This window comes from Strongylocentrotus purpuratus, unplaced genomic scaffold (assembly GCF_000002235.5).
Source record: "Strongylocentrotus purpuratus isolate Spur 01 unplaced genomic scaffold, Spur_5.0 spur5_scaffold_12, whole genome shotgun sequence".
Classification (NCBI taxonomy): domain Eukaryota; kingdom Metazoa; phylum Echinodermata; class Echinoidea; order Camarodonta; family Strongylocentrotidae; genus Strongylocentrotus; species Strongylocentrotus purpuratus.
Window position 1 is genome coordinate 6,565,254 of NW_022145597.1, and position 22,303 is coordinate 6,587,556.

At 38.0% G+C, this 22,303-nt stretch overlaps 2 protein-coding genes across 4 annotated transcripts; one reads left to right on the forward strand and one right to left on the reverse strand.

The window, feature by feature from the left end:
• Nucleotides 1-314: 314 nt before the first annotated feature.
• LOC100891506 (intraflagellar transport protein 81 homolog) lies at nt 315-16,249 on the reverse strand. Of its 3 annotated transcripts, none has more exons than XM_030981702.1 (14): nt 16,157-16,249; nt 14,597-14,811; nt 13,989-14,083; nt 11,297-11,477; nt 10,430-10,585; nt 9,845-9,955; nt 9,345-9,429; nt 7,669-7,832; nt 6,762-7,004; nt 6,006-6,155; nt 4,762-4,890; nt 3,512-3,688; nt 1,458-1,661; nt 439-627 (listed from the first exon to the last, which is right to left on the reverse strand). In XM_030981702.1, exons 2-14 carry the CDS (start codon nt 14,738-14,740, stop codon nt 439-441), a joined length of 2,028 nt encoding a protein of 675 aa, XP_030837562.1. In that variant the 5' UTR covers nt 14,741-14,811; nt 16,157-16,249. The 3 variants fall into 3 exon arrangements, with proteins under 3 accessions (XP_030837563.1, XP_030837562.1, XP_030837564.1); XM_030981704.1 differs by lacking the exon at nt 439-627 and adding an exon at nt 1,107-1,226 and having other exon boundaries at nt 1,418-1,661; XM_030981703.1 differs by lacking the exon at nt 16,157-16,249 and having other exon boundaries at nt 315-627; nt 14,597-14,740.
• Nucleotides 16,250-16,390: 141 nt separating this feature from the next.
• Nucleotides 16,391-22,227, forward strand: LOC591648 (probable signal peptidase complex subunit 2). Its single transcript, XM_030981708.1, has 5 exons — nt 16,391-16,598; nt 17,368-17,445; nt 18,951-19,111; nt 20,006-20,140; nt 20,828-22,227. Exons 1-5 carry the CDS (start codon nt 16,572-16,574, stop codon nt 21,012-21,014), a joined length of 588 nt encoding a protein of 195 aa, XP_030837568.1. The 5' UTR covers nt 16,391-16,571; the 3' UTR covers nt 21,015-22,227.
• The last annotated feature ends 76 nt before the right edge of the window (nt 22,228-22,303 follow it).

Below are 22,303 nucleotides of genomic sequence, written 5' to 3' on the forward strand. Positions count from 1 at the left end.
TATTATTGAAAATAAAATTTCATTTTTGTTTTTATAACACTACATTGGGGAAAATGAGTATGGTAAAACTGGTCACTCAAAGATTTTTACTTTTTTGAGGCACTTCTTGATATTTTAAAGCGCGATTTTTTTTATTAGGGCTTCAATAAAACACCATATCACAGACACTGAAAACATGTAGGGCCATGCATCTCAGATTTAACATGGCTAAACGATGCCTTTAAAGACCGTCAATACTACTGGGCCAGAAGGGATTAGACCACACAGCGAGGTCACTGACAGGTGGCTATTTCATTAACTCAGCTCTCAAATAACATAAGAAAAAGAGGATCATGGGGGACCAATGGTCACCGATTAGGCATTGTTTGTTATATAGAGGGCGCAAGTAGCTACAAGTAGTGCAGTGGGCCTTTAATCATCCCCATGGTTGAATAGCTTCTAGAGGACAAGCCTCTCTTCATTGGCAGCCTCGTCCCTGACCATTCTCCCAGCGTCTTGGTCCTGTTTCTGATGTAGGAAACATTGTTTCTTGCATTCCATCAAGGCCTGGAAGTCACCCCACATCGTCATCTGCTTCATGCTTGGTCCATGTCTCTCTTTCACTGCTTTCTGCTTGTCACGTAAACTCTGAAATGGTAGCAATGACTAATCAATTTAATTAATTGTTTCTTTATCACAACCAAACTAGTGGTTGAATTTAAAATAAAAATAAAAATACAAAGAGATGGATAACGATGATAAAAATAACGTACACTGATACTGTTTTCACACTGGCAAAATTTTGCTTAACCCTGGACTATAGGTGGGGTTAAAGGGGGTCTTATCCCCACCTATAGTCCGGTTAAAGCTTACTCCACTTTCTGTTCAGACACGTATTTACCAAAGTGGGCTAGCCCCACCTAAAGCATGGGGTTAGCTGGCCCTGCAGAAAAAAAACTTTGATGTGGCAATCTTTCTTCATGATTATTTCATTTAGTATTACAATTACACTGACGTTGTATCAATTATATCACTTTTTTATTATCATGATCATGTTTTTATAATTTTGTAACTTTGGAAAAAGGCTGTGAAGAGAAATAAAATAAATAAAATAAAATAAATCAATAACCATATTATCACTGATATCACTTGATGTACACAAGTAACTTTAAAAATGTTCATAAGACTGACGCAATCTCTGCTATCTTCTTTCAATTTCACCTTTTTGACCAATTTTTATCAAGAAACTTAAAGGCCCACTACACTACTGGTAGCTACTTGCGCCCTCTATATAACAAACAATGCCTAATCGGTGACCATTGGTCCCCCATGATCCTCTTTTTCTTATGTTAACTGAGAGCTGAGTTGATGAGATAACCACCTGTCCAGTGACCTTGCTGAGCGGTCTAATCCCTCCTGTAAACTACGGCAGATAAGCTTTAAATATTCTCAAGGCGAAAGTGTGGAAAAAAACTCACCTTTCCCAAATTCTCCTGTTCCTGTAGCTTGCGTGTATACTGATCCCTGAATGCCTTCTTCTTCTCCATCTGATCTGCGGACGTGTATGCTTTCATCTCGCTGGCTACCCGCTGGTTCTGCATCTCAACCATCTGCAGCATGCAATGAAGGTAGTGGTATCGGCTCTCCTCCTGACTGCACTCCTCACGATAAGCTCTCACCTCCTAAACAGATACATTAGTATAAAAATATACAATGACAATCGAGATTCTAGTTTTAGCTTGTTCCGAGAATGAGTCATTGTTTAATTGTTTTACATAACATCCCTTCCACAAGTTCCACCCGTATCTTCCACTTTTGTGATAGCATGTATCGTAATCACATTCACATTACATCTCAAACAAATTGCACTGCTCAAATGAAACACTGTATGTAGGACGTAAATATGTTTAGCTGTTGCTATACAGGGACTGCAGTATGGTAGTGCAGTTAATTCCACTCAGTGTTAATTGCACTACATGAGCGCCGTGACAACGCAGGAGTTGACCGCTGGAAGCATTAGAAATCTACTGTACGCTCGCTGAATTTTGCCATTTTTCTCCTTTTTTTTGGGGGGGGGGGGCGGGAAAACGAATACCGTAGTACCCTTTCCCAGGAAAAGGTGAACTTTTTGTGGCATCAGCAATAAAAAATAAACTATTCGCCAGGACATTTCTTTTCTAGTAAAACTATTTTTTTTCTTGTTGTGTACGTACTCTTTAATGCAACAATTTTACGATAAGGGACATAATAAAAACTATTGACTTGTATCACAATGTACATGTATGTCTTGATAACATCTATGTTTGTTGGTTTTACATCTCTACTATCTGCAGCATGAACAGGAGGGATTGAAATCAGCTCTCATCTCAACTGCATTCCTCACGATAAGCCCTCATATCCTAAAGTAGATTTCTTTTTTTCTGATATATTTTGAAAAATGTACAGTGTTCGAAACAGTTTTCCAAACCGGTCGGAGACCTTTTTTACATTTTCTTCTTGAGTCACATCATCTTTACTTCTAATGACGCCACAAGGTATTCATCAGATAACAAAAACAGATGACACAGATAATCGAAATACGACTTGCCTTATTACTTTATAATGATATATATCGTTGCCTGGCTGGCAGAAGGGCGTTAGCTCGAATTTCAGGTAAAAAAATGAAGCGTTAATCAGAAGGGCCTAATTAGCACTAAATTGCCTCAACTTTTATAAAACTGACTTATTTCTGAGAAAAAAATTGTGGCCGTGTTCTTCTATTACACTTCCATTTGTCTTTTAAGTTTTAAAGGTACTATGTCCCTTTTGCAGCCAACCTCAAATTCTGTAGAACTTTGCAGGAATTATGAATATGTCATGTATGTCCTATCTGTGAAATTTAAACGTTAGCAGTGTCCTCATATTCAAATTATGCAAGGAAACCCGTTTACTTGCTAGACTTCACTGTCAGACACTATTGAGTGACTGACTGGCTTTTTTTTCCTTCTTTGGTAATAACATACATGAAAAGAGTTGTAAAGGGTACATGAGCATTTGTCTACATCAATAACCCACTTCTTGTGATGGCCAAGATTAAACTGATTGAATCTTTGCGCAGCATAAAACGTTTGACCATTCTGTACAATCGTCTGAAAATCAAGACTATTACTTTTGGGCTCTATAGCCCTAAAGTCGATTTGACAACTTACAGTCGTTATTTTCCTACTTGAAGACATTTTCAAGCCCCACATTTTAGGGAAGTTCTAAATTAGTATTATCTTTCAAATGCAGTTGGAATTAAACTTTTTCATTTTTTTGGCCTGCAAATGGGACATAGTACCTTTAAACCAATTTTCGAAAAAGAAAGCAGTTAAATATAAAACAAATCTTTAAATGCGAATAATTCAAAAAGTAGCTTTTAAGTCGCTCAGGAGCTATCGCCCTTCTGCCAGCCAGCCGAGGATATATATATATATAGATATGTATAAGTAATATTCAAAGGCATAGGCAATAATGGATTTAATAGCATCATAACGTAGAATGATGTTCTCACCTGTTCAAGTTTAGAGCGATTGCTCTCCAGCCCGGCCGCCTTGGTATCGTATGCCGTCTTCTTATCGTCGTAAACCACCTGCATCTCTTGCGCCTGCTGACGTAGAGGGCGCAGCTCCTTAATGATCGGTGCCAGGTTCGCCTTCTTGGATGCTATGCTCGTATTCAGCTTTTGCACCTGTGAAGTGATTGTATATGATTCATATCGATTAGATTAAAATGATTTATATGATATGATATAAATGGAAAATATTTTTTAAAGACACATAGGAGTGGACTCTCAAGGGGAATTTGAAACCAATCGGATGTTTATCCAGATGGTGTCAATCACCAGGATTAGCCTGCAGTTTTATGACCAACAGGCCTTATGTAATGCTTTGCATTCCTCCATATGGTAAAGTTAGACTACCGTTCTCACTCACTTCCTAGACCAATCCAGGTTAGATCGGTCTAACTGTGAGTGTGAACAGGAGAGGTCTAGCTTGTTCGCACTATACAATAGCAACAAGAGCGGTCTAGCTTGTGAGTGTGAACATAACCGGAGCGTACCTCTGGAGCGATCCAGTGGATCGATCTAGCCTTGATAGGTCTAGGAAACGAGTGAGAATGGGATCTTATTATCTTCACCTGAAGACTCTCTGAGAAACTAGGGTTAAATTTTGTGTAGGACTCCAGGTTTGCTGTGTGCAGACTTGAAGCCCCATTTATGGTATTTCCACCAAGTCTTGTGTCAGCGAAATATGGCCTGCTGCACATGGAAACTGACGAACCTCTCCCTTTAATATTGAGAAGTCTGCACTGGCATGTCGGGGTTCACATATTTCTCTCCACTACAAAGTTATTAATAACAGAGATAACACAGGATGGTATTTTAGCATCCTCATTTTAGTGGTATTTTTTAAAAATTATCTTTCTGCTGAATGCTATAAATTTTATGAGTAGAAAAAGGAAAAAAACCAACCAAAAGAATTTAGTCCGCTTTTCCCCTGATACAGTGAAGCCTCATTCAGAAATGATGCTGTATACCGTAGAACTTTTTTTTTTTTGAATGACGTTAGTGTAATACGCTTCACATTTCTGAATCGTATTACACAGTGAATACACATAGGACCAATGTTGCACACACTTGCCATTCACTTTCACTTCATATCTGAACGAGCTTTGAATGTAGAACGCCTTGAGCATTTGACTGTCAAGTGGATTTGGCGCCTTATAAATCTTATGTATTATTATTATTATTATTATTCTTACCAGATGTGACATGTCCTCCAGAGTACGACCTTTGACATCATCCAACTCACTCTTGATTGTAGACACCTTCTCCAACTCCTCCTGGGTGTCATGGTAACCGGCCACGCCCTTCTTTGCTTCCAGTTTGGACTGTTGGACAATATAGAAGAACAATAAGTTTGGCTCACAATGATTTCTCAGTGGTAAATGCAGTACATTGGTTGCTATGTGACATAATGGAAGATCATGTGGTGACTGAGTTTAAATTTGGCTTCTTGCCTTTTAAACCTTTTTTTGTTGGTCAGTAATACTAAAACTAAAAAAATGCTGTCAGTCAATTAATTCTGGTGAATGAAATACATTATGGATGACCATGTCGTGACAAGGGGATTTTTTTATGTCAATTGACTGCTGAACAAAACCATTAAATCTAAGAAAATCTATTGTTACCAAAAGTTAAAAAATATCTCCTTGGTAAGACTGGCAATGCTACACATCTGCTAGCATGTCTCCATTAATACTGATATTGTACAAGGAATGAGACTGATTTCTTACAACCTGGGCCCCGGCATAAACTTACCATTGATGGTAACTTTGCCATCAATGGCAACTACCATGGTAGTTAACAGGGCTCAACAGCCAATCAAATCAAGGTTTCCATGGTAGTTACAATTGATGGCAAACTTACCATCAATAGTAAGTTTTGTGCAACGGGCCCCTGGACATCCAAAAACAAATCTACAAAGGGACCCATTGGGACAATGTAATTTGTAATATATCAGACTCAGCAATAATACAACACATACTCCTGCAACGAATGCTCTACAGTTCATTAACCAAATACCTAGCTTCTATCCTGTGTGAACTTTACATGTACCTAACCCTACAACTAGCCCTCAACCTACATATATTCTAAATTCCAGGGGCAACTGGAAGAACAGTATGAATACGAATGAGGCTACCCTGCGTAAACACAACATATTGTTATCATTACTATTACAGTCAAACCTGTCTATAGTGACCGCCCAAGGGAAACGCAAAAAGTGGTCTTTGTAAGACAGGTTTCTTCAGTGCATGTTTCAATGAGAAACCATTTTCAAGGAAAACAAAAAATGTGGTCTTTGTAGACAGATGGTCTTTGTAGACAGGTAGTCACTAAAGCAGGTTTGACTGTATTATTATTATCATAACCCTAACAACAACCCCAAGCCATTAACAAAACAAAGCCATGACCAATAGTGACCGTAGTCAGATCAGTGACTCACCAGACGGTGTTGTATCTGTTCGTCTCGTTGCTTGAGAATTTCCTCTGTCCTGGAGAGTACACCAAGCTCAGCACGCAGCTCTGCCAACTCTTGACGTTTCCTCTTGTAGTCCGTGCTCTTACCACGTAGCTTGTTGACGTAGCGCTTGAACTGAGAGGATTAGAAAAGAAGGAAATTTGGGTTAACAATAAATTTCAACAGCAAGCTTTTAACTCAGATTGCAGAGATATGTTTATTTCAGTTATATTAATTCAGTTGTAATGCATTTTTATTGTAAAACGTTCCTTGTCTGTATTTGATTTCTTGTTTACATTTGTTGTGTATTAAGGCCAAATAACAAAAATTAAGTGATTCTCGTCCCCGGCTGTGATGTACATTTTGTTTAAACAGCTTCAAAAGTTATACAAATCATTTGTTTTGTCATATATTACATCAGTATACTCACATAGCACAATATCTATGAGTAAATAGGCTTGGCGAGCTATAATTAGCATGGCAGCCATCTTGGGAAAAAAAATGCAAAATAGTAATGCCCTGCCTCCTCCTTTATTTTAAAGTCCAGATGAGAAACATGTGTTTTTTTAAATTTAGCCTTATAGCTTCATGGAAGATCAAATTTCACTGAATCGTTTATTTTTCTCTCTTCCGACATGTAATAAATAAATCAATTTTTAGGAACAAGGAGACCTTCATTCAATGGAATTATTTCGGTAGAAATATTCATATTTTTTGGAGCATCAAAGAATTTCCACTTACATCATCCCCTTTCAAGACCTCCTCTCCTTCTAGATTTTTGGCTGACTCCCTCTTCTCTACCAGCTCCTGCTTGGCTTGCACTAGCTCCTCCTTGGCCTCATGCAGACCATCCGCTCGACCTTCCTTCTTCCGGGCAATGATGGACGCTTGTTGACGAAAGAGGGAAAGCTTGTCATCCTTGGGGTCATTGCTCATCATTCGCTTCTCGATTAGGGCGTTCACTTCAGAGTTGACAGCTTTGATCTGTAAAGAAAATGTAAAAAAGGGGTTTTCATTATACAAAAGGTTCATGGGTATGGGTTACTACGTGGTTCTATGATAGTGCTCCTGTTACAATTACCCCATAATAATTCTCTTACATTTTTAACTAAACATGGTAATTTCACCAAGCAATTAAAATGCATATTTTGCAGTTCCAAGCAGGCAATATTCCCTGATATGTTCACCCTTCCTGGTTTCGCCATGGACTTTGTGTAAAACAGTTGCAGTCAATATTCAGCCTGATACGAATTGGCCTAGCTCGTTTAACATCCAGGACCTTCCAAGCAGCTCATTTGATTCTAATGACCATTTAGGCTAATAGTCATTTGGTTTAATCTCCAATAAGTCTACTACCTATTTAGTCTATCACTCATTTGGTCTAATTGCCAATCAGTCTATCTACCAGCTTGTCTAATGTCCATTTTGTCTACCATCCATAAAATCTAACAATCATTTGATGATTACAGTATCTTAACTGCTAAGGGGCCACCCTGTTGAAATCCAAAAAAAAATCAACAACAAAAAAATGATCATCCTTTATGATTAAATGATTATTAGATCATATGGATAGTAGGGTCGGTGTAGACCATATGGGAATAGACTAATCGGGTAGTAGACCAAACAGAAATTGACAGTTTAGTCATACCTGAGTCTGTATCTCCTCTAGATCTCCCTGTCCCATGGCTGGCTCGTTGACGACCCTCTCAAGATCCTGGCAAGCTTTCCTCAGAGTCTCCAAGTCCTTCGGAAGCTTTTCCTCGCACATGTAAGCATTGACCTTATTCTCCTCATCAAGCTTTTTCACCAAGTCTGTTGGTAAGATGAAGATGAAAACAAATGTGATATAACTGTGCTGATCAACACTGTTCATCCAGGTTCAAGGTTTTTTACGACAGATTTCTCAGATCGACTCTTGAAGTCCTCCAGAAGCTTCTCCATATAAAGCATTAACCTTGTTCTCATCATGTTTTTTTCACCAAGTTCAAACAAGTTCATTGGTGAAATGAAGGAAAAAAACAGTTAAGGTATATGAACATGTCTGCTGTTCATAAAGATTCAATATTTTTAGGAGAGATTCTTCAGAGCCTCCAAGTACTTCAGAAGCTTCTCCTAAGAAATGTAAGCATACACCTTGTTCACTTCATCAAGTTTATTCAGCAACTTACTCAGTAAAATGTAATAAAAGAATAATGAATACATTTCATATTAGACAGCACAAATCACATCATACATCGACATTGGCTACCAGAGTGCTCTGGAAATCATCACACATTGGCTGTAGCTCCAGCGGCCATTACAAGTGCACAGTATGTCCCAAGGCCTCTCCTGAATAGTACACAACAGCAATATTCACTCCAAGGAATTTTTGTGACTTTTAAATATTCAGTGTTGTATCAGTTGTGATTCTGTCACTTCGCAGTGTGAAACTTAAGTCAATCTTACTCACTTACAAATTTCTCTTCACATTTCATGCATGCTAGCAGACCTGTCAACCTCTGGAGTTTAAAAACTGTATTCTTTAATCCCAAAAGTTGTATTCTTTAATCCCAAAAGTTGTATTATACTGACAAAAACTGTATTTTCAACAACAACAAAAAGGATCAATGCCTCTTACAGTTCCTACATACAGGAATAATTTTTTCATGGATCATTTGGTTGAATATGCAAGATTTTGTCATGACTGGTTGTTCGATGAACCGATGAATATCCCCAAATTGCTGATGTGAGATTCTTGTAGGATACAGAATGGACATTTTGCCATTGAAAATGGCACACACACACAAAATACTCACACATTATTTTGTTTGTTTGGAAAATTCTACTGTCCTATTTACTTTTATATCCCGCATACTAAGAATCTTGCAATCTGATTGGTCTAAATGAGGTCACATGATAAAATATAGATAAGTACTATCTACCTGAGATAGTACTCTTGTAAAGTAATTTTTTGCTGCTGACCAACTTGCCCACCCTTGCCCATTGAAAACGCATAGCAAAGTAGATTACGCGAAATGTCAAATGAGCGTGCATCGACTGTATTACATGTATGCATGTTGCGCTTTGTAAAAATCTAGCTGAAGCTAAACTGTCTGCAGAATCAGTTCTTATTATTATGTAAAATTCACTATAATTATTGCCGATGTGGGATATAAAACAAATATTAACCTCCTTTACTCGGGCAATGGATACAAATTATAATCGCCTCGGTGATCTCGGCGATGATAGTTTGCACCATTACTCTCGTAGTCGATTAATATTTGCTTACTAGTGTTTCTGGTTTTACAGAAGGAAACACTCAAAAATATGGACAAATGTCCTTACCATCAGCTGATACTCCAACTGTAGACTGCTTCAAGTCCTTGAGTTGCTGCTTCATTCGCTGTAGTCTCTGCTCGGCATGGTGCAGCTAGGGAATATAGAATACATACAGAGATCAATTAGATATCATTCCAGGATGCATCCCAGTTTGTACTAGCCAGGGGGGTGTTTCACAAAGATCCTAAGTTGAACTTATCTTCAAGTTGGACTCAACAATTATGGAAAGCCATTAGCATCCTTGATATATTTTGTAAAAGTTATTTCAAAAGGCATAAAATGTTGATTCAAATCATTCATATTTTCTATTATCATGGGAGAATTCATGTTCTTGATGCGGAATTTATGAAAAGTCTAAAATACTTGAACTTTTGTTTTTGAATATATTTCATTATAATATATGTGATTGATACACGTCGGTAAAAACCCAAATTAGACACACCAGACTTATTTAGAGAGTAAAATATACCAATTTGGTCAATTCTTTGAGTGATTGATAAGTATACCTGGTTCTTCTGTTCTTGTCTCTGCTGTGCCAGTGATGCCTCCCTTTCCTGCTCCTTCCTGAAGTTCCTTGCGATAGACATCATATGCTCGTAGTTGGGTACGGTCTCCACCTGTAACATTAGAACAGTCATTGATGCTTGAGTCTTGAAGGAAATGTTCTTGCGAAATTAATTTAATAATAATTATTGTTAGAACATCATTAGTGTGTTAAATTTACTTGTCTTTATAGTGTAGCACATAAGATATAGCTTTGTGCTTTGTATTATCTGGTATGGTTGTCTATTAATACTACAACTACTACTTTCTACTATTACTACTATTACTATAACTACTGTACTACTTCTACTACTACTACTACTACTACTATTATTACTTCTACCGATACTAATGATTCTACTACTGCTACTACTACTTCTACTACTACTACATCACTACTATTACTACTACTACTTCTTCTTCTACAACGACTACTATTAGTACTACTACAACTACTACTATACTACTACCAGTATTATCATTACTACTACAACTACAACTACTACACTTCAACATGCCATGTCTATCCTATGTATTTGACCTCTTACCTTTTTCTTCAGTCTCTCGATCCTCTTTGCGAGTTGGTCTTTCTCATCTTCCATCTGTGAGATGTCTTTCTTGATCTCTGTCGTTGAGAAACCTGACGTCTTCAGAGACTCCGAAGTCCTGTGCAGCTCCATGAATGCATCGACCTGCGCCTCGTACTAGAAATAGAACAGCAGTACTTGACGGTTAGATTGTGTAGATTGACAATGGTCATAACCATAGCTAGTTAGAGAAATAGTTGCATCAGTGGAAGTTTCTCCTGACTGGTCAGTCATTTCATTGAGAATCAAAATAGTTATAGTTCCCTCAGTGACTTTGAACTAATGCATTTTCTATGGCAAACATATGATCAATCTCTAATTTTTAGGAAACTAAATCATCTGTAAATCTAGTTCCCATCAGAGTCTTCAATTTTCGGCAATAAACAATGAATGAAAGATTTTTTGATATGACGATGACTAATACTTGGTAATACCAGAAAGCACCATTCTTTTGGGGGGATGAATTATGTGGAAAAATTGCATGGAATTGCATAGAATAGACCGATTTACTAACATTTTCAAATTGTATGCATACTTTTTAAACAAAGGTTGTTTTTGACGAGCTGAAAGTTTGCCTGGGCTTGCCTGACGTAGCAACCAGTAATGTATGCAGACTGGATTCCAAGTATTGTAGTCCATTAATTAATAACAGGTTAATGGAATAACTCATCACTAGGTCCCCAGGAAAGAAACATAAATAAATTTGAATAGGTTAGTTAACCGGTCTATAGGGCAATACTCAGAACCTCCCCCCACTCCCCCAAAAAATGATAACAAATATATAAATAAATGAATAAATAAATAATCCATGAGAAGGGTATATCCTACCTGAGAGTATGTATCCATGACGGCGTCCTCTGCAAGAATCTCTCCTGGTACTTCAATCTTCACGAGAAACCTGGCCAGATACGCCCTCTTCTTCAACTCGGGCATCTTCTGGAAGAGCCATTCTAAGATGGAGTAGACCACTGGCTTGTTGCCGGCTACTAAGCCCTGCCGAAAGGTAGCCCTGTTCCCGTAATAAAATGATTCATTAATCAGTTGGATTAAGAAGTGATTATTAATTAATAAGAAACTCTAAAGGATGTCCCTCTGCATTCAAAAGTTTAGAATGACTTTGAGTCTTCTTTAATAGGATAGAACCATTCTAAAATGAAACTAGAAATGCAATCGTGTCACAACGATGTGCGTGCAATGACGCCATGTTTCTACGTGTCAAACGAAAGAGCTTCTCTCGGACTATCCAGAGCAATTTGTTCGAAGTCTGTAGCTTCTGTGATATTGGAGATAGGTAGGGCGAAAGAAAGGCCTCAAGAGTGACCTTGATGGCATGGTAATGACTACGCCTACGAAGTTTGTAAGAAATTGGGATAGGGGAAAGAACCTAGAAAGAGTTACTAAACACTGCGTGCAAAAACCAAGGGGATTTGGTGCATGTTCGTCATTGCAATAAACATCGTTCTGGGGGCCAAAAGCGTGAACCCGATATGCCCCATAGACAATGCGTGTAATGAATGGGCGGAAAACGTACAGGATCTGTATTATGACCGGAGTTAAATTGTTTTTTCTCTCTCTCTTTATGTCTCTTTATAGGCCGTATTTGGTATCATTAGAAAGAGAATTTCATGGTTGTTATTGTAAACTACTCTCTTTTTATCTATGATAATCCTATCGAAACATGTGATGTAAAATAGATTTATAGAACAAAATGGCGTCTTGAATGGCCCCCTTGACCAATTTCGAAAATCCGGCCAAGAGGTGCCCTGCGTATTGGAACTCGGCATGCCACTGCAAATTTTCAAGGAAAAAAAAGGACATTTAGGGGGCGAAAAGCAGTCTGAAAAAATGACGTCATAGCCGATACGTGTTAGATTCGGGCGGAATTCGTGTAGTGACCTTTGTTAAAATGCGATTTACTCACAATTTTCTGTGTGAACATATACTGTACTTGGTATCATGCGAAAGGGCACTTCATTGCGGTCAGTTTGACACTATTGTTATCTCCGCCAAATGTATTGCACGCATTTAACGCGCTATAACGTAATGCATAGTAAATTCATCATTTTTGGCGATAACTTTGCGCTGACACGTTCAAATTTTACCAAACTTGGCAGACAGTTGTCACGTATATGGATACATATGTCTGCCTAATTTCATTGACGTTGGTACAAAGATCGCCATTTTAGAGCAAGTTGAAGTTATTTTGGAATTTTCTTGAAAATGGCGAATTTGGAGGGCATTTTTCTCAAAGTCGGTCAGTGTTAGGGTATATAATTTTGTATATGGCTGGAAAGGGCATATCCTCAAGTATCTAAATCCAAAAAAGGGTACGGATCTGCCAAGCCATAATGGAGATACGGCCACAGAAAGAAAGCCAATTCCCAGAACTTTAGAGGGCGCTATTTATGTAGTGCAAAGCCATTGGAGCGTGAAATTTGGCATGGCTATGTGCAATTATGAGACAAAGATACTGCGAGAAGATGAGACGGAACGGAATTGGTTAAAGAAAGTTATTGCAATTTTTAGATTTGTAGGGGTCTAGTTTTCAAGAATTTGAGAGATTGTTGACGGAGTCGGTTTCAGATTTGAATTTTGACTATGAAGATGGCATTTTGAAGGTCAAGTTATACGTCGCAGATGAAAGAACATCTCTTAGACTATCTAAAGGAATTTGTTAGAAGTTTGTAGGATCTAGTATAGTGGAGATAGGAAGGAATGAAGAAAGGCCTTAAAATGGACCAGAAACGGACAAAATAGCGCCTGGATGGTTATGCATGAGTGATTTCGAAAATCGAAAAAGTAGGTGACCTTGATGAGATATCAGAGATTACGCCTACGAAATTTGAAAGGAAAAGAACTTGAGGAAAGTACCTAACTAGGAATAACAAGCACTACGTGCAAAACGAATAGGATTTCCGGACGATAAGGAAGAGGATAAGTATATTAATGGGGCAGAATGTGAACGAAAACAAGGCAATGACGAAGGTTCGTCATTGCAATAATTAAAACACAGGCTTGTTACCGGCTGATACACCCTGCCAAAATGTGGCCCTGTTTATGGTTTAAAGGCAATTCAGTTGTCATATAAAATCTTACTGGGGGTAATTTAATTCATCAGGAAGATTAGTAGTGATCTAAAGAATGCCTTTGAATCTGAAAAAAAATAACTGGGGTGAGTTTTTGCTCTTAATGCAGTCTAATAGTTCCAAGTGGACAGAACATAAATGATGAAGCTTTTCACATCACATCATGCATACATATCTGCATATTGGGTGTAAGCATTCAGACCATAGCACAAGCTTGAATAGTTCAAAAGCAATACTGAATTGAAATGTTTTTTTATCTTCTCCATTTTTTCCCCCCATGCATCTCCAGGTAATATCACTTGGCTACCTTTGCAGAACCAGCTCAGACAAGGAGCATGACTCTTTTTCTGAATGATTATATTACTAGTATAATTATTATTTTAAAAACCTTAAAACACAATCCTGTTGAGGAAAAGGATGAATTCGATACTTACGGCTCAACCGTAGGCTTGTATTTTAGGACTCTGAGTTCAGATAACATTCTCATGGCTGTAGCATCAGGCGTTTCCTCTCTGATATCAAGCTTATGCTGGAGGGGAAAAGTATGGAAATATTTTGGATATAAATATCAAATATAACAAATAATAACAATAGTAACACTCGTATAGCGCCTAATAGTACGTTAACATTACATTGTAATTATCATTACCTCGGTCATTCGATTCAAATGCTAATCCGCACATGATAGTGCCAATGCTCCTCTCCCTGAGGAGTATTCCGGCCAGGTGCCATTTTACAAGCGCACACATGCCAATCCAACCACATCAACTTTAGCATCCTACTAGGTATCCATTTAATACCTGGGTGGGGAGTGGCAAATAGAGATAAGTGTCTTGGCAGAGGACATTAGTGCCGCGGTGGGACTCCAACTGCGAACCATTTGACCCACAGTCCAGTGACATATCCACTAGACCACAACACCTCTACAATTTTATCCTCTGTAGCCAGGGCATCAAAGCTGATTAGATTGTAGCTCCTTATTTTATTTTATTCCATTTTTTAAAATGTTTTGCTGGTGACCACTTAACCATTCAAGTCTTACCTGTGGATTGACTTCGGATAAGACATCATTGAGAACCTGCAGCAGTTGAAGGGGCTCTAAGGCATCAAAGCTGATCAGATTGTAGTTCCTCCTGTAGGGTTCTTTGTTGAGTTGCTCAACCACATACTTCAGTATGGTACTCATCTTGAATTACTTTAAAAGCTATCGTAGTTCCACAAGAATTAATGATCGAAAGTGGATGTTCACATGCTTTCCTAATAGGGAAAAAAAATAGAGAGGAATTAAGCATGCATATATGTAGTTACATAATCTTGATTGCTTTGAAACAGAGTTCACTTCTCCACTGTGATGTGTCCCATTCTTATTTTTATGAATTTAATATTCATAAATGTATGATACATTTGCAGACTTAACAATATTATTAAGGAGAGGTATTTACTCACTTCTATATTATGGATTTTGATACTGGGGCCAGTTTCTCGAAAGTGTCATGACATAAGTCTAAGTGTGTGGACAATATAGAAAAGCATTTCAATTATATTACACGTTTCAATGGAATGTCCAAGAAGTTAAAGTCTAAATTGTAAACTTGAGCTTTTCACAGTCAACAGGTAAAGCAAAGTTACTCTATTTTTTAATACTATGGCGGATGCTTACTTCTCGCTCATCAGCATTTTCTTAATTCCACTTCTTCAAAATCTCTTGTTCAACATTTCCTTCTTTGCAGAGTTTGTTTTTTGAACTTTTGATGATTCCTCTTTTCCATTGCTATCTTGTTACCCATCCTCTTCATCTTTGATGTGTTCTTCATGTTTGTTATCTTCTGGCGTTCTGCTTCTTTCTAATTCCTCCTTTCCTGCCCGATTTATCTTCTACTTTAATAACAATATATACATCAAATCCAAAAACAGTCATCTGTCTTAATTCTTCCCCAAGATTTTTCATTCATGTTGTTCTCAAACTTTTTTCATATTCTCCTCATTTCTCTACTCTCTTTCATCACCCCCTCCTCCTCCTCTTTTGGGTGTCTTATTATTCTTTCCTCCTCCTCCTCCTCCTTCTTCTTCTTCTTCTTCTTCTTCTTCTTCTTCTTCTTCTTCTTCTTCTTCTTCTTCTTCTTCCTCTTCCTCTTCCTCTTCCTCTTCCTCTTCCTCTTCCTCTTCCTCTTCCTCTTCCTCTTCCTCTTCCTCTTCCTCTTCCTCTTCCTCTTCCTCTTCCTCTTCCTCCTCCTCCTCCTCCTCCTCCTCCTCCTCCTCCTCCTCCTCCTCCTCCTCCTTCCTCCTTCCTCCTCCTCCTCCTCCTCCTTCTCCTCCTCCTTCTTCTTCTCCTTCTTCTCCTACTTCTTCTTCTTCTTCTTCTTCTTACATCAGATAAGAAGATCTAGATTATCTAAAGACGTAAAAACAAAACTAAAAAGTCCGAAATCTCATCTTGTAAAATGACATGGATGGGACTGAGCTGAGATTGAGAAAGAGAAACCCACTAAAAAAAACTGCAGTAGGTCTACAACCATCTACAATAATACATTATTAACAATTGTGCGATATAAACTTAAGGTTATTCGTTTTGTGTTCAAAATAATGAGTTTCAAATACATACGATCAACATTTGGTGAGATATGAGCCGAATTCTTCTGCCTTTTCCCTCTCTGTCGCGGTCCAAAAAGCGTCAGTCAAAGAATTTCGTCGCTCAGTGACGTAAAGGCTCATGGGATATCTCGAAAAAGCATTGATTTTCATTCTCCTAGGCGGTTTTCATGTAGCGGGTTGGGCCAACGTGTCCTTAGTTCAGTGTAATTTACCCGGACGCATCTCGGCTCTGAGAGTCGCCTCTGTGTATGTAACATGCATGCAATTGTACTGTCCATATGTTTTCGTACACGTATTCTTATGCTTGCCAAGATCAATGGTGATTGATAGAAGTGGATAAATTACAGTCCATTTGTGAGCAAAGAAAGAACTCATTTATTGAGGAAAGTGTAGAGTACTTTAGGAGACAAGGAAGAACTGGTATTATGTCAAGTGAACGTGGAGAAAATGTGGTAAGAAATTTAGTTTTTGTTCTAAAAAAATGAATGAAAATGAGAATTCTGAATAGAATCTGAGAGTGAGAGTGAGATGGAAATGAAACAGATGGAAACATTCAAACAGGCCCGTGTCCTATGATGTAAATAAGACAGAAATAACCGTCTGGTATACTATCAATAGGGGCGCTGGTCCAAGAATAAGGATTGTCCGCATTTTCGTGGACGATTCGTATTTCCGATCCACGCATTGGTGTTGCGAAAAATGGATTCTGCAATGTTTTTCGTGATAAATTTCACATTGACTTGTAGACTCTAAAGGACTTTCACGTAATATGAGCGTTAAATCCTTGGGAAGACGGACAACCCATTAAAGTAGAAGGTGTCACAGTGAAATGGGGGAATCCGTTTTTTGCATTGCCAGCGCGCGGATCGGGAACCCGAAACCTGCCGAAGAAATAAAAAAAATTGTGGACGATCCATATTTTTTAGGATGCGATTTGTCCTTGTTTTTAAGGATATCCTAGTTTATGCGGACAATCCTCATTTTCAGACCAGCGCCCCTACTTACTTGGTAATTGGTAAGCCTTTGATAAAACTGAATTAACTGACATTTGTCAAGTTAACCTTCCCATACATGTATGTACAATACTGACGCTTTCGATCTAGATCTAGATGTAAATAAAAAGAAATAGGCCTATAAAGAATAAATTTTAACTAAAAACAGTATGGCACTTTACGTTAATGGAATTATTATTGTCTTCTTTATTTCTTTAATCGTTTTCAGGTTGAGGAGGAGCCGTGCAAAGTAGATAAGTGGAATGGAACAGCTGTAAAGAATGCCTTGGATGATGACATCAGGAGGGTAAGAATTGCGTTTTTAAATTTAATCTAATTTTTATGAAGGTAGTCCGCGGTTAAAGACGCACGTTCCCCGTATTCCAGAGGGCGTTCAAAATGCGTACGCGCTGGTGGACGCGGTGCTAGCTGCCTAATGACACCAACAGAATACGGCTCTTACGCAGATGGCATGTTCTGAATGCCTGCACAAGGCCGATTATCGCATACATGTGCCGAAGTAATACCAATCACAGTTCGGCTCTAAGATTTGGCTGCTGTTTCCGCCCACTTTCGTGACGTCACAATTGGCAGGGATCAGCTGGCTTGGCGAAGGCAGGCTGTACTTTGATTGACAGCTGTATGCAAATTAGAAGTCGATCTTCGGAACCAAGATGGTGATGACTAGAGCAGTGATAACTACACTGGCAGGGTGCGCCTTTAAAGTCCCGCCGAGGCACTAATGTCCTTTGGCAAAACATTGATCTATACTTGCCACACTCTACCCAGGTGAAGTAAATGGGGACCTGGTAGGAATTTATTTTTTGGAACGCAGTGCGTGTAACAGCTGCACTGCTAAAGCCAGGGTAATTATGCTATGAAGATTTCATAAAATTTATCGTCAAAGAATTCCGGAGAAAGTGCGATCTCAAATTTGGATGTTGAATTGGAACTCAAGAAAAAGTCTTTTAAAAAACGAGGCCTTAATTTGTGCACGGGAGATAACAGCAGATTTATTATAAAAAGCAAACAATCCAATATAAGGTGATATTGTATTTTGCAAGGCAAAATATCATACAATCAGTTGGTACCACTTTTTACTAACAGTTTTGAGGAGATTTGCTCTAAAAACAACAATTCCCAGACCCTTGTCAGTAAGTTCATATTTTTTTCGGTATGGATGCAAAATTCTGCAAAAATTTGCCAATCTTTTGTCAATATTTCCATAATTTCACACCTAATTCCATAGAAAATGTTATCTCCGGTTAAATTTAGGTTCCTCTTTCCATTTGCTGGTGTCAAATTTTTCGAAATCTTACCCATTTTCTAAGATAGCGAACTAAGGTCACGTGTGAACTATGGTCAAATCACCATACAGTGTGGTCAGATTGCCCATGTCTGCGCATAGGCCTATCTCCCCGATTCTAACAAAACAAAACAAAATGAACACAAGATCTTGGTATCCATTTGAGCGATGCTTTATTTGCGCAAAAAACAAGTAAAAACTGATGAGAAAAATCACATTACGTGTGGTTAGGTTGGGCTAGCCATAACGTTTGTCCTACCTTGTAACAATTAATGTATGCGATTCACATTCTGAATTTTGAAATCATTTATTCATAATGTGTTATGGGTGAATGAAACGATTTTGTTCATTAAATTTGATTACTTTACCCCCTAAATGGTGTATTGCAGGACCCCGGCCGAGGAGGATTCTCTGGATAAACAATATTATTATTATTATTTTTATTATTGTTATTATTATTATTATTTTTATTAAGTCTATTTTTTAATGTTTGATTTCTCCAACAGATTTTCACCAAGGTGTTTGAATATGATGAGAACCATTCCTTGATTGATAACCGTCTGCGCTTATGCAGTGTCGCCTGTATGTTTGCCATCGTAGCCCTCATCTACGACTACCTTAAACCATTCCCGGAATCAAGATCTGTCCTTGCCTTCTGTGTCCTAGCATATCCTTTACAAACCTCTCCACTTTCTAAGAGAATGTGAGGACTTAATTTGAGCCACTGCAGAAATACTATCTATGCATGAACAGATAAAGGTCATTTGTACAAAACTGTAAAACACATCAAGACGACTGCTGGATACATATTCACGAAATTTATCTAATCATTGTTCATTAATAATATACACCAGCAGAACATTCTATGATACACAGGCCGACGTATTATTTTCAAGAGGGTAAACAAAAGGTATTCATGGAGCAATTCAAGAAGCACCTACATGTACATGTACATCACTTTGGCAGTCATTATTCTGTAATTCCCAAAGTGGGACGTCTCCATGTGTTAAAGATCTGTGGATATTTTGGGGTCTTTTGTTCAAGTGCTATCTCTAAAGTGGCTCATTGATTGTACCTTTTATCAATTTTACAATGTTGTCATTGTATTGAATTGAATGGTAAAAGTATGAAGGCAAATATTAGAATGCTGAGATATTCTAGTACCGTTGTGTTTTATTTGTATCCCTCTAATGTGTAAGGATCGTTGGTCATCTGACAGTCGTTTTAGTGATATTGACCGTTTTTTACCGATAATCAATGTTATCATCATTTTATTCTATGTAATATTATTATTATTTATTTTTTGGGGTTGGGAAGGGAGATTAGGGATTAGAATCTTATAGAAAGTATTGCAATGCTCTTTCAAAATTGGCGCACGGACTCGGTTTCGAACATGGGACCTCCCGGTAACGAGACCACTGCTCTACCACTGAGCCATCACGCTTACTCGATTGTGAATGTTAATGTTCTTGGCATTTCCTGCAAAGTGTTTTTACATTTTTTCAATAATATGCCCATTACAGTGTTCAGCAGTTTTTATATTCCTTGACCACCATTACACTTATTTTGGCATGATGTCATTGTTGACCCTGTATACAACCATGGTAGAGAAGAACCATTTCCTGGTGACGAATCAGAAGGATGCTGCCGGTATCGACCCCAGTGATACCTGGTGCTGCGACTCCTATATGAAGAGGTAATTATCACTTACATACCCGTGGACAGAAAGAGTTTGTAATAATGAGGTATTTGCCATGGCAGGAACAAGACGAAAGCTTCTGAATAATATAAGAGGTCGCCAGCTGAGCTTCTTGGGTCATGTTATTCGGAAGAATGGTTTGGAAAATCTTGCACTGACTGGGAGAATCGAGGGGAGGAGGAGTAGGGGTAGAAGGAGAATTCCGTGGATGAGGAGCTTAAGGAGTGAGATTTCTGAAAGTGGAATTTACAGGGAGAATGAATTACTTTATAGAATATGGTACAGAGAGTTGTTGCATTCCATGGTCGCCAACGTCTCAACGTAAAGAAGAACAAGACCCAGTTCAGGTATCAACATATATATATAACAGCTTTTCAGGTAACACCAGCAGTCTGTGTAAGGAGCATCCCAAAGAAGCCAATCAAATTGATTTGCTGCCGATTAGTTGATGTTACGTACATGTATCACTAAAATCAGACACGATTATCATATGTACATGTATTTATGATTAGTATGAATGCGTAGTTGAATGTGTATACAACATCCATCAAGTAATTTTCCTATTTTTAGGCATAGAAGTTCTATGTTGTCAGTCAGACATGGTTTTGTCAAATTTCTCACAGATACATCACCCCACACAGATATATAGTCTAAACCTCTCCCTTCTCTTTTGATTTTCTTCAGGTTCGACGATGAATACAATCTGGTTCTCCAGTTTGAAGACGGCAAAACAAAGGAGAAGAGAGAAAGCAGCATCACCAAATCTGTCGGTTCGTGGTTTGACGAGAACGGATTGCTTCTTCACGAGCTTTTCCAAAATGATGTTTGTAAGCTGCACAGTAGTCTACTGGCCGAGAAGAAAGACAAGTAGTGCTCCTTTTTTCTTCCCTTTTTTTCTTCATATTAACCCTTTGCCACTGGGAACCGAGTCGTTCCAGTATTAAGCCTATAGGAATGTGCCATTTCGGCAGTCAATGCAAAGGTGAATTTCATGTTTGAATGTCGCTGATGTTAGGGTTGGTCTCTCTTTCTTTCTGTTACTTGAGGTAAATGTTATGTTAAGTTATAAGTGGTTTCTTTTTCTTCAAATTTTACACATGAAATATTCCACATTTATATCATATTCAGTTCACATTTTCAATCTAATGTTTATCTTATATTGTCTGAAGTATGTGTTTTTTTCAAGTTGGTTTTAATAGAAGCAGAAAAATGAAAGGAACATGACTGAAAGTTTGAGCAATTTCCAATTAAAAATAAGAAAGTTTTTAATATTTGAAGGGGCAATCACTGATGACAACTTTTAAAATTCTTAACTTTCCTATTTTTTAATCGGATATTGCTCAAACTTTCACTAATATGTTTCTCTCATTATTTCTGCTTCTACTAAAACCAACTTAATATCAGGGTGGACTTCCCCTTTAATATTTGTGCCACTCATTGGCATTTTATTTGAATCAGTTAGCGGTGCCTGCTCCGGTATGATATACAAGGTTACAATGGAGAGAAACTATTCCAAGAAATCATCCGTCATCTTCACAGAATTTGATATTTTATCTCACACATGCTAAAATAGGGTATATATACATGCAGATTGCACAGTAGCATAGTGTAGAAAAGGTTCAGCTATTTTAATTCATTTTAATGCATGATTATTAAGTGTACATGTACCAGATATGTAGAATACTAGACTACTATTTGGATATTTTTTTTCTCACAACTACCTTACACACAATTTGGGTATGAACAATTATCCGGTATGCTGTTGGCTGCGTTATTGTGAATGAGTTTTTCCGTCTCTCTCCCTTGCTTTGATTGTGGGAAATAGATTTGACCTTTTCTTGAAGTCTGTATCAGACTTACATTTACTTTTTCTGTATCCACCAGCCCTGCCCCCACCCCTAAAAAAAAAATAATACATCTAATAAGATGGAGATAAGCAGGCATATGAATTATGAAAAAGCTTTTTGTTTTTAGCCAATTTACATACACCTACATTGCTCAAGTCTGTACATTATACATGTCTACAAGAGTGTGGTACATTTGTTTTGTTTGTCAATAAATTGTTACTCAATTTCACAATTTGATTTGAAAAGCTATTGCCATTATTTGTCTTGTGTCACAGCTGGGGTGGGGCTCAAGGGATGGTATTCTCGAAAGCGG

Bases quoted from the DNA above. Each gene is read 5' to 3' on its own strand.
- LOC591648 (XM_030981708.1), top strand. From the start codon at position 16,572: ATGTCAAGTGAACGTGGAGAAAATGTG. The intron at 16,599-17,367 runs GTAAGAAATTTA...AATCGTTTTCAG, and splicing joins GTGAACGTGGAGAAAATGTG to GTTGAGGAGGAGCCGTGCAA. The intron at 20,141-20,827 runs GTAATTATCACT...GATTTTCTTCAG, and splicing joins TGCGACTCCTATATGAAGAG to GTTCGACGATGAATACAATC.
- LOC100891506 (XM_030981703.1), bottom strand. From the start codon at position 14,740: ATGAGTACCATACTGAAGTATGTGGTTGAGCAACTCAACAAAGAACCC. The intron at 9,956-10,429 runs GTAAGAGGTCAA...CTAATGTTACAG, and splicing joins TCGAGAGACTGAAGAAAAAG to GTGGAGACCGTACCCAACTA. The intron at 4,891-6,005 runs GTGAGTCACTGA...ATTGTCCAACAG, and splicing joins AACAGATACAACACCGTCTG to TCCAAACTGGAAGCAAAGAA.